Source organism: Trichosurus vulpecula, chromosome 6 (genome assembly GCF_011100635.1).
Source record: "Trichosurus vulpecula isolate mTriVul1 chromosome 6, mTriVul1.pri, whole genome shotgun sequence".
Taxonomy (NCBI): Eukaryota; Metazoa; Chordata; class Mammalia; order Diprotodontia; family Phalangeridae; genus Trichosurus; species Trichosurus vulpecula.
The window spans coordinates 165,395,951-165,412,641 of record NC_050578.1 but is presented as its reverse complement, the minus strand read 5'-3'; the positions used below and the strand labels follow the sequence as shown (position 1 = coordinate 165,412,641).

The 16,691-nt window shown below is 36.5% G+C and overlaps 1 protein-coding gene across 1 annotated transcript in view; it reads right to left on the bottom strand.

Annotated features, from left to right (window-relative positions):
• Nucleotides 1-16,691, bottom strand: part of ATP8A1 (ATPase phospholipid transporting 8A1) — a 297,433-nt gene that overhangs the window by 26,647 nt on the left and 254,095 nt on the right. The window contains exon 33 of the mRNA XM_036763200.1: nt 15,160-15,267. Within this exon, the coding sequence (XP_036619095.1) occupies nt 15,160-15,267 (108 nt within the window). The remainder of the gene's footprint in view (nt 1-15,159; nt 15,268-16,691) is intronic.

Here is a 16,691-nt window from a genome sequence, read left to right as displayed (position 1 = left end):
AAAGAAGACTTTATTCTCCTCACTACTCTGGAGCAAGGCCTTTTACCACAAAATCATAAAAGAGCTCCTTGCTAATTGTTTTGTGGTCTATTATTTTGTCCGTTTTCCTCAAGTAATTCTTCCTAAATTGATGATCTGTACTGGGTATTTTTGTCCACAAATATACAGTACTTTGTACTTTTTCTGTGGTCTGCAAAATCTTGAATTTCTTCACTATACTATCCTACCACTTTCTGGGCATCCATTCCAGACATGTTTAGGAAGCTAAATTTTATGTTTCAAGGTTTTTCTCACTTTGCTTCTGGGAGCTCATTAATCTTAAAGCCTTTTTGTTTTTAACTGAAGCTAACCAATGCCAATGACTTTTATCATCTAGAATAGAATCTTCTAGCACCATCCATTTATTCCTCATGACTGTACTTAAAGATGCCACCTCACTTCCTATGTGGGTGGGTGCCATATTATCATGCAAATTCTGTCACAGGTTTTGCACTGCATTCCAACTACATATTGAACCTTGGCTCAAAGTCATTAGAGATCAGTTGGAATGTTAGATGCTTTGGGCAAAAGAAAAATCATTGCAGGCACTCTAAATGCTTGTGTTCCAACTTTGTCACTGACCATCTGTGTGACTTTAAGTGATTCATTTAACTGCCTCTAGTTTGCTTGTTAATAGATATTAATATCTCTCATGTCACCCTCTCTCTAAGGACCATTATCTGGATCAAATACTATGGAAGTGAGAGCCCTCTGAAAGGGAAGATGACTTTATGTGCCAAGACCTTACCAGTTATTTCTTAGTTACCTTACAATTAATATTGTGTTAATAAAGTCAGATCCTGTGAGAAATGCTTTTGTCAGCACTCACTTTGAGAGTGGAGGGGCTATAATACTATATTCTCTTACTGCTTCTTCTTCCTTTCTCTCTAAGATTCGAGAAATGGAATTTTCACATGGAAATTCCTACTTTTTAATGACTTACTTTTCAATGACGTATAGCTATGGTTAAAAGGACCAAAATATAGGGTAGGGATGACTAAGTTTAAGGACTTGCTGAGACATGGGGCCCTGAAGAGGTTTGAAAGCTGTAAGAAACATGGTACATTTGCATTTTCTGTCTACAAACCTTCCATTTTACAAAAATGTCAGACTTCAACTTATTGTATCATGGCCCATAGTAGTACATTTAGAAGCCTTTTGGGTTTCTAGTCTGGTTACAAGGTGAAATTTTATTTCAGACACCTTTGAATTAACTGAAAGTAAGCTGTACTACTTATGGTAATAAATATCTAAAAAACAAAGTGGCTGCCTGTCAGGGTATAGCAGAACAAATTGTGGCATATGAATTCAATAGAATACCACTGTACTATAAAGAACATGGAGAATAGAGAGAAATATTAGAAGAAATGTATGAAGTGATACAGAGAATAAAACATAGAATCAGGGGAATGATATACACAAAGACTACAATGATGTAAAATTTTAAAAACACCTCAAAAGGCAGCTGAACTAAAATTACTTGCAATGATTAAAATTCTGGTCCCAGGGAACAGCAAAAGAAACTAATTTCCTTCCTCTTGGTAGAGACATTGAAGAAAATAGAAGTGGAGTATTGCATATGCTGCCAGATATACTAATTCTGTTAGCTGATTTTACTTAACTGGTTTTCTTTGTTACAAGGGAGAGGAACAGTGAATATACTAGGAAATGGTTGTGGTATAAAAAATAAAGGCATTGAGAAAATTTAATAAAATAATTAAAAATGTTGATTTCAGAGTGATCATCACATCATTTTATTCTTTCCTTACAATCCTTCCTATGTTGGCATCAGTTTTGTATTTATTGTCAGGCACCAAAATTTCTATTATTTGGAACCTGTGTTTGAAACCACTTCTGCAGGGTTCTCCCTCAATGATGATGTGTATTAGGAGGGCAGAGTTTATAATCTCAAAGAGGATCATAAACATGTCTGAAAGGTTCGGAACCGCCGGATATAAGAAACTCTCAAAGTAGAAGGCAGAAGAATCAAAACATATATTTAGGCTCCACAGTAACCAACCCATGAACCAGCAACCCCATTTTGATATATTGATCAAAAGCTTCCAGGCCCAATAAGTACGCCTTGAAAGAGTAACCAGGAGGCTACAGAGAAGCATGATTGCGTAAAGCAAAATCATGCTTCCCCCTCTATGGTAAAAAGATTACCCACTGGCCTGAAGTCCTTGTTCAGCTTCCTCCCATAGGTCAGCTCTGCCACTGGCAGCTCCTGCTTCAGCTGTGGCTGTGGCTGTGGCTATAGCAGCCTCTGGCTCCAATGGGAGCTGCTTTTAACCATCCGGCTTCTGTGGGAGGGGGGGGGGGGTGTAAGGTACGCCGGGGAAAGCACAGGTTCTTTCAATCTGCTTAAGCAAGGTGAAGGGGTTGACCAGGAAAGCACAGGTTCTTTCCATCAGCTTAAGCAAGGTGAAGGGGTTGACCAGGAAAGCACAGGTTCTTTCCATCAGCTTAAGCAAGGGAAGCAAGGTGAAGGGGCCGACAAGCTTACTCCAGTCCAACATACAAACAGTATTCAGTTCAGGGGAAAAAGCCAAACTAGTCAAGGGCACTTGTTGACTAAGTGCTAAGGAGCCCATTTTTGGTTGCCAACACATGATGCTAAATTCTCCATCAGAACACTGGCATTTAGCATAAGACATATTCCAATAAGTTTTCAAAAAAATAAGTTTTAGTCATTGTGTTAGCTTTCTTACTGAAAGCTGCAATTGGGTATAATTGTGATGTTTCATTTGTTTTCCTTAATTATGATGAAAAGCTGTTTTCATTGTTCTAAGTTTGCTTTGTACAGAACAAGAGATACACTGTGGATGAGGGAGGGCTGGTTCTTTTGAGCAGTGCATGTGGAAAATAACCATAGATTCAGGAATGGCTAAACAAGTTATGATACATGATTGTGATGGAATATTATTATGCTGTAAGAATTGACATATGTGATAAAATCAGAAAACAATACGATAGGGGAACATAGACTGGAATTATGATTTTTAAAAAATTTATTTTTAGTTTATGGAATAAAACAAGCATTTCCATAATAGTATAATAAAAAGGATGACTGCACACGAAACTGCAAATCTATTATATACAACTTGCTATTCCTTTTAAATATATAATAAAGTTATATAAATTTCCTTTTTGTCTTCCCTCCTAGATTAAGTTTTAGGAGGGTGGGGGGAGAAGATAAGGGAGAGATTTTTGGAGGGGTGTGTACATCAAGATTAGGAGGGTGGGGGGAAGATAAGGGAGGGACTCTAAGGAATAGGAGTGTGAGGAGATAAGATAAGGCAACAAGGATAGGGTAAAAAGAGAGGCTGAGAAGGAAAATAATGAGTAAAAATAAGATGGAAGGAAATTCACAAGTAGTAATTATTATAGCAGATCTCTTTGTGGTGGCAAAGAACTAGAAATTGCAAGGATACCCATCAACTGGGGAATGGTTAAACAACTTCTGGTATATGATTGTGGAACTATGATTTCACTGGTATTGGGAATTCTCAGGTTTTCTGATTTTATCACATAAATTAATTCTTACAGTAACTCCATCAAGATTGGGAACTTCCTCTACCAAAGCATCTTTTCTACCATTTATAGAAAATTTTAAAGCAGAACTTGGAAAATAAAATCCAACAATATAAATGGAAAGATCAACAATAAAATATTTAAAATTGAATGATGTGAAATTATAATGACCCAAAATAGCCCCAAAGAAGAGATATAAGAAAGCGACTTCTTTCATATTTTTTTTTTGCACAAGTGAGAGACTGTGAATTTGAAACACTACAGATAATATCAGATTGCCCCCACCCCCATATATTGGTCAGTTATGCACAAGTGTTTTCTTTCTTTTTTATTCTTTGTTATAAGGGATGCCTCTTTGGGAGGGAAAGAGAGAAGAAAATACACTGGGCATTGCAAGTGATCTAAAAACAAAAGATCAATGAATATTATTATTATTATTAGCTCACATTTATATAGCACTTTAAGGTTTACAAAGTCCTTTGTATCTGTTTTCTAATTTAAAAACAACCCAGTGAATGTGGAACCTTCTTTCCCATTGAGACCTAAAATTTATTTTCCTCCTATTTTCATTTTCGACAATTGACAATGTCATTGGCATCCATGCAATTAAGGTTAATGTCTATTCTGGGGAATGGAGATTATGAGCAGACATTATCACAGCAGGGCCTGGTCTAGATCTGTTTACATAGCGATACTTCACAAAATTAGAATCAGGATTAGAATTCAATATTTCAGAGTAATTTTAATCTGAAGTTATAATGGCTATAGAATTACACCAGCAAGATAATTTGTGAACTTCACTCTCATCTCTTTTTACATAAAAAAATCTTCCTGTCAATTCCTTCCTTGATCTGCCTTATAAAAAATAAACTCATCAATGCTTTTGATAACATTGTCTTCATTTCCCATGCCACTCTGCTAATAGAGCTGTCCTTTGTAGTAAGTTAGGTAAAAGAAATTGCCAACACTGACCCTGTCTGACAGCCTCATTCAATGCCTGTAGTCTACCAACTCTCTACAATGAGGAGTGATGGAGAACCAAGATGGGTCACTGTATGGATCTGAGTTCTGATGTCTTGGTGTTATTTTCTCTACCTTATCATGGCCATTATGATCTTTGTTTATTTCATTCTGCATAAATTCATATCATCTTTCCAAGTATCTGCTTTCTTTGTCTTTTCTTATGGTGCAAAAATTCCATTATATTTCATATGCCACAATTTATTTAGCCATTCCCACGTTGACAGTCACCCACTTACCTTCCAGTTTTTTTTGTTACCCCAATGGGTGCTGTTAGGAATATGTTCTATGTGGGATCTTTCTTTGTCATTGACCTGCCTGGAGTAAAAGGCCTAGTTCAGGCATTGCTAGTTCAGGGGGTAGTAATAGTTTAGTCATTTTTCTCATATATTTGCTATGTTTTACCATATCCCAAAATGACCTTATCCTTACTTCTCTAACATTTATCATACTTTCCTAGACGTATGGTCATATCCCAGAGCTTACTTTCCAGAAGCAGCCCAAGTTTCTCAGAGATTTGGATGATGTGCCAAGAGTGTCTGAATTCTGCACTTTTAACTATAGAAGGTCTTTAGGCTTATCCAGTTGGTCTTATTAGAAAGACAGGAACTTTGTACTGCCTACAATACAAGTAAGTACAGAACAGTGCGGAAAGGATTGGATGGATAGGTTGCTAATAGATGTCAATATACATTACAAAACATTTTACCATTATATCTTGAACCAGGGATGAAAGAAATCTCCACTTGGACTGCCTGAATCATAAAGACTCTAGCAAATGTAAATCAGGTATCCATTCATAGTACTAGTAATGTATTCAATTTAGATTGGTTGATATTTTTGTAGATCCTGTTTTATAGATGAGGAACAGGACTGCAAGTATTTAGTACCTGGCTCAAATCCATGAAGCCAGAAAGTCTCAGAACCAGAATTTGAACTCAAATCTCCTGGCTCCAGCCCTTTTTCTCTTGCACTATTGCTGGCACAAAAGAATATGCAATCAACTTCCAGGGTTATTGGATATTTATAATATTCAGAAAATGGCTTCTGAAACTAAGTCACTGTTTCCTCTCTTTCTTCCTCTCTCACATCTGGTTAAGACATGGGATCGGTCAATCCATCAACACTCATTAATGAAATCACTAAAATGTGCACAGTGCAAGAAAGAAAAAGAGAACCTGGGGACATGGATCATACAGAAATTGAATAATTTCCTTATAAATAAGTGAAATAATTTTATATTTTAAAGCTTGTATCTACATTTCCTGAGTCACAGCAAACAGCTTTGGAGGAAGTGATAAGGGACCTTTATGTATTGCTATCAATGTAGCATAAACACCCAGAAATAAAATGCTCTTTTTGTGTTATCAAGATTAGGTACTATTAATGCAAGAACCAGGAAAAAAAAGATATAACTATGACAAAGAAAAACCATAAAAATCTGTGAATAAGTTAATGAAAAAATATGAAATGGAATATTTTGCCAGAAGAAATAAATTTTGCATTACTCTGTAATCTTGTACTAAACTACTTGATACACTTAACAAATTATTCATGGGAATGATGAATTTGTTTATATCCCATGGTATTAGGTGAAATGAAGATTTTAAATCATTACTCTAATATCATTATAGGTAGGTAGTGAAAATTTACATACTAAGAACTTTCTCAATATGATAGAAGTATCATAAGTTTTTACAATTTTGTGGTGTATTTGTTTTATCTCTGTAAAACTTATTAACTCTATAAAATCTATAAAACTTTATTTTATAAATAAACTGACTCTTGTAGAGTCAATAAATTGACTCTTGTAGAGTCAATTCAGCTGTGTTTGACTCTTCATGATCCCATTTGGGGTTTCTTGGCAAAGATACCGGAGTGGTTTGCCATTTCCTTCTCCAGCCCATTTTACAGAAGAGGAACTGAGGCAAACAGGGTTAACTGACCCGCCCAGAGTCACACAGCTAATAAGTGTCTGAGGCTGGATTTGAGCTCAACCTCTGAGTCTTTCTCTGATTCCAAGTCCAGTATGCCATCTACTGTGCCACCTAGCTGCCTATAAAACTCTATAGTAGCTGTTATTTGAGGGAAAATTTGCTAATCTGTAAAACTGGAAGGTAAAAATAACTATACCACACATTGCAAACAGAAATGAAGGGTGGCAGGTAACTTGTTTTCATGTATGAATTCTACTGATAGCACAGAAAGGACAGCAAATAGAATTGTTCAAATCAAAAGAATGCCCTTCTCCCCTGAATACTGATGTCAGGACAATTCTTTTTAAAAAGTTGAATATTTCAATGAATAATTACTCAATTATTTATGGTTCTTTCATAATTGTACTAAGGGTAGTCATACATGGAGTTTCCCTGTAAGAGAAATTTAAGAGCAAGTAACTTTAAGGAATGTTTCCCAAATGGAGACTATGTCAAATACTCCCTTCCCCCCAAATTCAAAGCTTATTTTTTTGAGAGTAAAAGGCAGCTTGATATGAAAAAAGACATGAAAAGTAGACACTGATTTCTGGTAGAGCTATACTTGACTTGATTTATGATCACAAACTAGAATATCAGGTCAGGAGGGTTCAGAAGAAAGAGTGTGGCACTTGGAGTCAGGAGATCTGGATTCGAATTCCAGCTCTAGTTAATTGAACTTGAGCAAGTCACAAATTTTTAAAGCCTCAATTTCCTATTCTGTAATAAGGGAACAATACTTGCATGACCTACTTTCATGGGGTTGTTTTAAGGAAAGCACTTTGTAAACCTTTCTTACAATATAAATGCAAGTTATTATTATTACTACGTGGTTCCAGACAGCTAAAATAATATTTGATTTATTGAAGCAAATGTCATGATGACATTTCTGATTCTTCGTACATTTTTTTAGGGCTTAGAGATCTCTGAAAACAAATTGTACCAATCTACTGGGAAGGATTTCTACACTTGCAGTGATGGAGAAATCATTCTTCAAAAGAGCTACCATCTGACTTACCAAGTCTAATGGTTCCCACCTGCCCTATATTTTCCTGTGATCAAGACCATTCTTTATGACACTATTTCAAACTTAACTTGTTATGTGACTAGCTAAGGCACAGAATATTTTTCTCTTATTTTAATATACCCATCTTTACAATAAATATGCCATCATTACTAAGAGTATTTAGGATTCTTGTGAAATAGCTAAAGGGAAAATTGTAGAGTAGGGTGAAAGATTTGATGTATTCACAAAACATTGCTACCTCTCTTGCCAAGTCAAGTAAGAAATTGCTTGCTGATTTCCCCTTTCTCTTGTGACCTAAACTTCTGATTTATGATAATAGATGACACCCATTTCCTCTATTTTACTTAGCAGTCCTGCTGGACTACAGGATTATTACTACAAAATGTATTCCAGAGGTATATAGGGATGGTGCTACCTGAGTAATTCGGTGTGTCTGAATAGTTGTCTCAAATATTAGGGATACAAGGACCAACATCAATGAGAACTTTTTTATTAGACTGACTCACAACCTTTGGTTCACTGGAGAATATCTGACAGGGTTTATGAGAGCTGCTCTCTCAAGGCTTCTTGTCTAAGCATGATAACCTTGGATAAAATTCCATCATATCATGACCTCACCCCACCCCCATCCCTCAAAAGGACTAATTTTATGACCAATAAATTATTCAATGCTATCTAAATTATAAATGCCAATATATGAAAAGGAGTATTTTAACTAGGACATTCCTCACATGAAAAGTGATTTATTATGTTGGATAACATAGACAGCAGCAAAATTTAAGAAAATAATACTGCTAATATAGTTTATTAATACCTTTCCTATAGGGGTGACACTAAAGAGTTCAACAAAGAGTTTTATTGTTTTTCAGAGAGACTCTACAAACCTCAATCAAGTGATCTGAAATTCTGTAAAACACATGCTCGTTCCTTAACTTCAATTTCCTTCAGTAGTTTTATAGATCCCTTAGGCCAGACAGAGCAGAAACAGATGGCGCTCTGGAGAACTTTACAGTGCATGCCTGCAATACCACAATAAATTTAAAAGTTTTGCAGATAGTGAGCTTCTGGTATTAATCCTGATACGAAATGGTTCTGAGTGTACTCTGGTATTTTAAAATTTTTTAATCTGTTTGCTAATCACATCAGCTAAAATATTTTCAAAACTCAAATCTCAAAATTCAAAAACCTTGGCAATATCATTCCGACAAGTCGGAAAAGCAGGCCGGCATCTGTTTATGTACCATCGTGCTTTTCCCTAAGGTCTATCTTGCCCCATAAATTGTTCTACTGGTGTGAAAAAATACAAGTCAGGTCTGAAAAAAAGGTCTCCTCTTAAATCACAACCATATTTGCCAGAGAAAAAGAAGACAACAGCATATTTAAAGGAGTAGCAAAGTATGCCACTCTATTTTTCTTTTATTATTTTGCTTCCCTAAATGATTTTCTTATTGTTACACTGTCTACCTAAGTTTCATTGATGTCATAACAATTCTTTTAAAAAAGCTGAATATTTCAATTATTTATGGTTCTTACATAATTGTACTAAAAGTAGTCATACGTGAAGGTTCTCTGTGAAGAGAAATTTAAAAGCAAATAACTTTAAGGAATGTGTTTTCCAAATGGAGACTGTGTCATATACTCCCTCCTTCCCCCTCAAATTCATATACGTGAATCAAAGTGTGGCTGAGGCGAAAGTAGTCAAAATATGCAAGAAAACAACAACAAGAACAATAAAACACCACTTCAACTATCCAGAAATGGTCTTCTGGAGTCCTCAAGAATCCAGAAGGATGCCTAATCTAGAAGGGGGAAACATCTCTTTTGTAGTGGCAAAGAACCTTCAATTTTGGCTATGCCTGCCTGAATGGCTGGCAGCACCTCTGTAAGGCCAATTTTCCCCACCTTTACCTCTCTAAAATGGAGATGCTTAGAAGAAGTAACAAGGAAGACAAAGGGGAAATAAATCAGAGAGTAAGAGGAGAGAGTGTAGTAGACATGAAAACATCAGGAGAGTGGCAGTATACAATGACTAAAAGAAACAACGGTGGTGAGGGGGGTGGAGATGACAAGTAACAGTGATTCTAACTTCAGGAAAATAGAGAAAGAAGAGGTGAGAGGCAGAAGCCTTGAACACTAGGAAGGGTGAATATCCACCTAAGCTGGAATAAAACACTTGTGTGTATTTGGATGGGGAGAAGAAGGGGAAGGGAAGGGAAGATCATCTATATTTTAGCAGCCCTTGAATGTCTAACCTAAGTGGTAAATCCTCAGTTATCTTAAAAATTCTTCTATAAAGACATCCTGTGGATGATGCTGGATAATTGGGGTTTTAAAAAATTGAACGTTTTTTTAATAGATGATGGAATTCTGCAAATCATGGTGCTGAAAAGAGATAATGGGTCAGAAAGGTGATTCCATGGCTGAAGGTCAAACTCAGAATGGGAGATAGGGAATCCTGGGTTCCGACCCATCAGGATTGGTGAGGATGATGATGGCAAGACTCACAGTTTTTAGGGAAACTGAGGGTTCATAAGAGAAATAAATAAGCCTTTCAGGCTGGGGTAAACTCAGCTATCCAGGGGCTGAGTATCTAGACAGAGGAGAAGCTAATTCTGAGCAATTCTGTGAGCAAAACATGGGGGCTGCAGACAGCCATGAACTGGAGTTTGACTGTTCAAAGGGAAAACAATTTTAACTGGTGAAAAAGAAGTAGACCTAGGCATCAACAATAAAAGATCTTGTCTCCATGATCAAGGGTGATGGGTAAAAATACTTTCAGTCTTAGGGTTGAAAATAAGGGTGTATTAGGAAGAAAAAATGCAAGGGACTCTAAAGGCTTGAATTATGTTCGAGCTGACTTAAGTAATATGAACTAGTTTATCTAATTTGTGCTTTGAGATTTTCCTGAACCATAGCAAAGTAATTTGTATAAATTAAAAGGCCGATTAAGATAATTCAGACTTCCACTTAATGTGAGAATCCTTTCTACATCATTCCTGACTGTCAATAACCTTTTCTCTATGGGAAACTTATCGTCTTATGCAGTAGTCTATTCTGTTTGTTAGAAGGCTCCTTCTTTTACTTGGTTACAATTTGCCTTTCTTCTACTTACTGGTCCTTGTTTTGGCCTCTGGAGCAAGGGTTCTTAGACTTTTTTTTTTGGTATCATGGACTCCTTTAGCAGTTTGATGAAGTCTACAGGCCCCTTTTCAGAATAATATTTAAAAATGCATAAAATTGCATACACAAGATTGCAAAAGAGGCCAATAATATTGAAATCATTATCAAAATATTTTTAAAGAAAAACAAAATTCATGGAGTCCAGGATTAGAACTCATACTCTAGAGCAGTGGTGGGGAACCTGTGGCCTCGAGGCCACATGTGGCTCTCTAGGGTCTCAAGGCTGCAGGTTCCCCACCCCTGCTCTAGAGTAACACAGACTGAGTTTATCCTCATGCCCACTATTTTCAAACCTTTAAAGACAGATGGTGTCATCTTTCCCCTTTAGGCTCACCTTCTCCTTGGCTATCTATCCTTGGTCTCTTCAACTAAGCATCGCATGAAATGGTTTACAGATTCATGAAAAACTGGATGAAGTCCACTTTTCCAATATCTCTCTTAAAATTTGGTGCTCAAAAGTGAGCAGAGGGTGTTCCAGGTGTTGTCTGACAAAGGGTAAGTAAAGTAAGATGATTAATTTTCATAATCTGAGTATTAAAATTCTATTAATGCTGACTAAGATTTTGTTTGGTTTATTTTTGTTTAGAAGTCTCAATATACTGTTGGTACATGAAAAGTCTGAGAAATATGAAAACTGCCAGATCTATTTTCAGAGCAACTGTTTCCAAACCCAGCCCTGGGGCAATGATTATGATCCTAGAGGAACAGTTTTAGGAAGAAGCTTCCTCCCACCCCAAATTATTTCCTTCCTTCCGCGGCCTCCAATGGTGGTAGTAGAGAAAAATAAGCCAAGTTAAAGGGAAACTGGCCAAGGGCACTTCTGTTTGTGGGCTGCCATGTTTTATTACAGATATGATGTATAATATGTCAAACACTGAGTAAGAGGGTTTATATTTCACCCAACATTACAATTTCAAATAATGCTGATGATGAGAATTTCCTTTAAACAATACAGTATTGCTATAAACATTAACAGATGAAGAGCATAGGGTTTTTTTTTAAGGTGGTAGACCAATTTGTTGTATGTGGTATATAGGCATCCATGTGTATATACAAATGCTTCATTTGTAATCCCAGTAAGATCTGATATGATAAAATATAATAGTAGACTATTTATTCTTTTTTGCAACATTACTTGGTTTTAAATAAGTAAAAATGAGTTATATATAAGCAGAGTACTGACGTAGTGTAGTGAGAAGAGAATGTGGCTAAGAGTTAGGACAATTTGGATTCAAGTCCCTCCTGTGACTAGCTGGGTGACCCCAGGAATATATCAATTCCCTAACTCTGTGAGGTGTACAGCAGGTGCTGCTTTATTATAACACCTATTATCATACTAGCTAGGAAGTGATACACATAAGACATTTACTAGAGGATTTGATATTCTTTCATGAGTGTAAAGTGATTTGCCTAATGGTATGCTAATAGAGACTACCTTTGTATTACCTCCCATTCCTTACTACTTCTAGAACTATCTCAGCTAGTTAAAGGCTATAATAAAAGAGCAGGGAATAATAAAATAACAGAAGAAAATAAAGTCCTGTTAGCACTTAGTGACACATATGAAGTTGACTAAAATATATTTTAACATTCATTTCACTATGAATTGTAAATAGCAATAACCATAGGTCAGGGCTGTCCAATCTTAGGTTTTTATTAAAACAATAGACAATATATTTTGATTTGCCATTTTAGTGAGAGCTCTTCGGTAGCTCGGCTTCATTTACTAAAGCATTTATGTAAATTTCTATGCTTGTAGGCGGGCAGCATAAATCGCACCGCTGGCCGCATTTTGGACAGCCCTGCCAAAGGTCTCAACAGATAAAACAAGGCTCATATTTTCTAAAATGTGGGGTGCGCTGGAGGGGAGAAGGAATAAGACACTGTAAATAGGTAGTCGTGTGGATTTTTTTTTAGCACAACTCCCACATATTTATAAGCCAAACCCTAAATATATCTCATGTTTTCAACAAAAACAAAATTTCAATCAAAGTGAAAAATAAATCTAAATGAACACAGCAAATTTATTTCTATGGGTATGTGTGTGGGAGGTGGGGTTGGAGTGCACCATTGCTAGGTGGGCAATGAACCAAGACATAGATGGTGGTGAGCGATTTGCATCATGACCTTCTCTCCCACATCCTGGGGTAGCTTTGTGCAGATGCAGGGTCCAATCTCTTCCTCACTTCATTGAACACCAATCAAATGTGCCCCACTCCAGTCCTGTTAAACAGGCCCATGGAAGTTCCCTGAAAGGCAGGGTTCCACAATTCTATGGTCCCTTCTGACTCAAGCCTCAGCAGGAGTGCCAGACTGCCTAGGGTCCGATTAAGCCTGTTAATAATAATTTGGGGTGGGAGGGGGAGGACAGGGTAACAACTTCATGCCTTTGCTCCATCTATGATCCTAGCTACTAGGGCATGTCTTAGTGCAGAGATTTAGACACTTAAGAGGCCATTGCCTTTTCTTTTGAGAGAAGGCTTGGTATGGCAGAATTGAAGGACCTAGGATCAGATCCTGGCTTTCCTACTTGCTACTAGAATAGAAATTAGCATCTAACAGAATTTCTACTCCTGCCCATATTAATTCCAGTTTTGCTAGCAAGCAACAAGGTACAGTGAAAAGATCTCTGGATTTGGAGTCAGGAGAAATTAGTTCAAATGTTCCCTTGTTTGTTAACTACCCATGTGATTTTGGGCAAGTGACTTAACAGAACTATCTGCAAAATGAAAGCATTAAACAGTCCGTTCCAGCATTTGTCTCATTAAAACTACGCCTCGTATGTGCCTTAAGAGTAACTGAAGCTTAATAAACACTGAATGGAACGGTTTGGGTCCTGGGTGCCCAAACTGTTTAAAATGGCATTCATTTAAAAAATGAGAAAAAGAGAACCAGAACTAAGATAAAATGACCATCATAGAAGGCACAGGAGGAGAAGTTAGGCCAACAGCAGAATGCATATTAAGTAAAAGTAAAGAATAGGATTGAACTTTCTAAAGGATGTCATTAGATAAACATAGTCTTTGTTTTGATTAATGCAGCAGGAAAGAGGACTGGGGTTGAGAGGAGGAAATCCTTATTCTCTTTTTCTTAAAATATAGAACTTGTAAACTTCTGCAGAGGTTTTAAAACTGGGAGTCTGGGAACTTTTAAAAATTTTATATATTTGATATTTGACATTTAAATTGTGATAACTACTTTAAAATGGCTTTCTTTATAAATCTACATATTTTATTTTATGCATTTAAAAATATCCTGAGAAAAGAGCAATAGGTCTCACCAGACTGCCAAAGGGTTCTATGATACAAAAAAGGTTAAGAACCTTTGTCCTAAAGTTTGCATAGTTACATGTTTCAAAAAAAGCTTTCACTTTAGGTGGAAGTGAATGTTTCTTGATATGTCTGGTTTCATTGTAACAGTATCAAAACCTTCTCCCTAATAAACTTAACCACAACAGTTTTTTTAAGTGCCTGCTTTCTGCTAATTTATAAAAAGCAGAATCCTGTCAGATAAAATTTCATGAAAATGATCTATAAACCAGACTGTCAAAAGTGAAAGGTACTCAGGGCAGTACTTATGGACAGCAAATACAGCAAAACCACTGGAAAGGTTTCCCATTACTGCAGCAACAGAAAGCACAGTAACACAGCTCACGTTACGTGGATTTGCAAGTTACTGTGAGGTCACAGGAAATCCTGAAATGTTTTCCACATTTTCTTTCATACATTTTATGTCAAATTTCCTGCAACTGAAATCATAAACCATCGTCTTGCTGGAACTTCTTCTGAAAGAAAGGAGATCTTCTGACACTCCCTCCCGAACACCTAATAATTCAATTCCTACTCCTGTAACAAGACACTGAAAGACAGGATTGAAAATGGACTATGATAAGGCTGAAATGTCAAATGTGCTGAATCTTTCATAATGAAAACCAAACTGATATCATTAAGACCATTATAAAAACTACATTTAATGGGCCAGTGAATGCCTTTTTCTAGGAAAAGAGGAACAGCACAAACTTTTATATTTAGTAAGTATATGTGTATATACTCAATATTCCTCCAATTTCAGATTCAAGATGCATAATCGGCTTTAAGTGCACATTTTACTGTATAATCTCTGTGTAAGCAAGTATATAAATGTATACAAAATGTTTCCAGGTCCTTACAAAGTACCTTTTATTATTCCTTGAATGATTATGAGGGCATAAGGAGAACATGGGAAACCTGGAAAAGTTAAGTGTCTTCACAAGATTTATCACTTATAACTACAGAATTCAAAAATAGTTCAGGCCAATGAAAAATGATGCTAAAATGTGAATATGTCAGAAGTAAAATAAAAACTGTAGGTCATCATTTATGGACAACAATGTTTAGTATACATTACCTCTCCTGACATATCAGGTGCCATAGGAACAGCAGGCCATAAAGATGAGTAGATTCCAAAAAACACCACCCAGAGTGCAATGCTGCCCCAAATTGCTATATGGCTGAACTGTAGAGGGGGAAGAGAGGAGAAAAAGAGGATGTTTTTAAAAAAAGTGCTGGATTATTATTTCAAGGAAAAGATGCAGATGTAACTTTTGTAAATCCCTTCTAGCTCCTGATTTTATCCCAAAAGGATTATTTTCAATATTTTGAAAATAATCTTCCCCCCCCCCTCCAAGGGTTATATGGCTATTCAGACTCTCACCAAACGCCACTCTCCACTCCAACCTCACACTCACAATATATACAGTACTAGAGTTATGAACTAAATGAGAAACTTGTGTGTGCATAGTAAATGGAAGCCAAAGGAAAAAATGTCATTTCACATAAACCACTAACCTCTAGAGAAAAAGTCTCGGTTGGATTAATCAAAAATGCTGCAGAATAAAGAGAGCCTGTGTGTACGTGCTCAGAAGTCATCTCTGTAATATATTCAAATGAGGTCACACCCTACCATCTTTTAACCTTGGAGTCAACTTAAGAATCTGCAGTTTTGTTTCTATTCATCAAGTCCTTGTGTTTTTCTTCTCTACAACATCTTTTGGATTTACTCCTTTTGCTGCCCTTACATGTCCCTTTTACACATAAGAAACAACTATTGCTCCTCATATATGACCCATCAAATGTTAACTAACCTTTACATTGCACCTGCCTCATTTCTTAATACTTAAGATACACTGTTAGCTCTGTCCAAGCAAACTCAGTTGCTCATCTCTTTGTTTTGCATATACCATCCCCTTTCTTCAGTTCCCCTACTCTAATCTGGAATTTCATTTTTAGATGAATTCATGTCATTGCCTTTAGAATTTTATTAAAAAAACACCTCTTCAAAGAAGCTTTTCACTAATTAACCTAATATTACTGCAACCATACTCTTTCGTTACATATTTATCTTACATTTAGAGATTCTATATGGCCTTTATTCTTCTGTACTCAATGATGTTTAGTTGGCTGGTTTCCAGCTTACTCTTTCCCTTGGGCAGGTTAAACGATTAAAAGTTTTGACTGAAATTGCTTAAAAAGCTTTCACTTTGGCTTCTTTTTACAAGTTACTGAGTTAAGCCTATAGGATCTGACTAGAGAATAGTAAGATCTTGGTGGGCCTTGAACCATGTTTTCTCTTTCTTTCTGAGAGGCAGGCAGCACAGGACCGGCTGGAATTTAGGTGGTGTGGGCTTGAGTGTCTGATCTGTCACCAACTAGTTGCGTGGTAGAGAATCTAAGGTTCTTTGAAGGCAGGGACTCTTTAGTTTTTGGTCTTTGCATCCCCAGTAGCAAGGCACAGTGTGGCACTTAGCAGATGCTCAATAAAATCTTTCTTAATTGATCCATGCCCATAATAAGACATAGCAATAACGACTCAAATGTAAAACATACTGCTTTATAATTTCCAAAATATTTCACTGAGCTTCCATTTCCTCATTTGTAAAA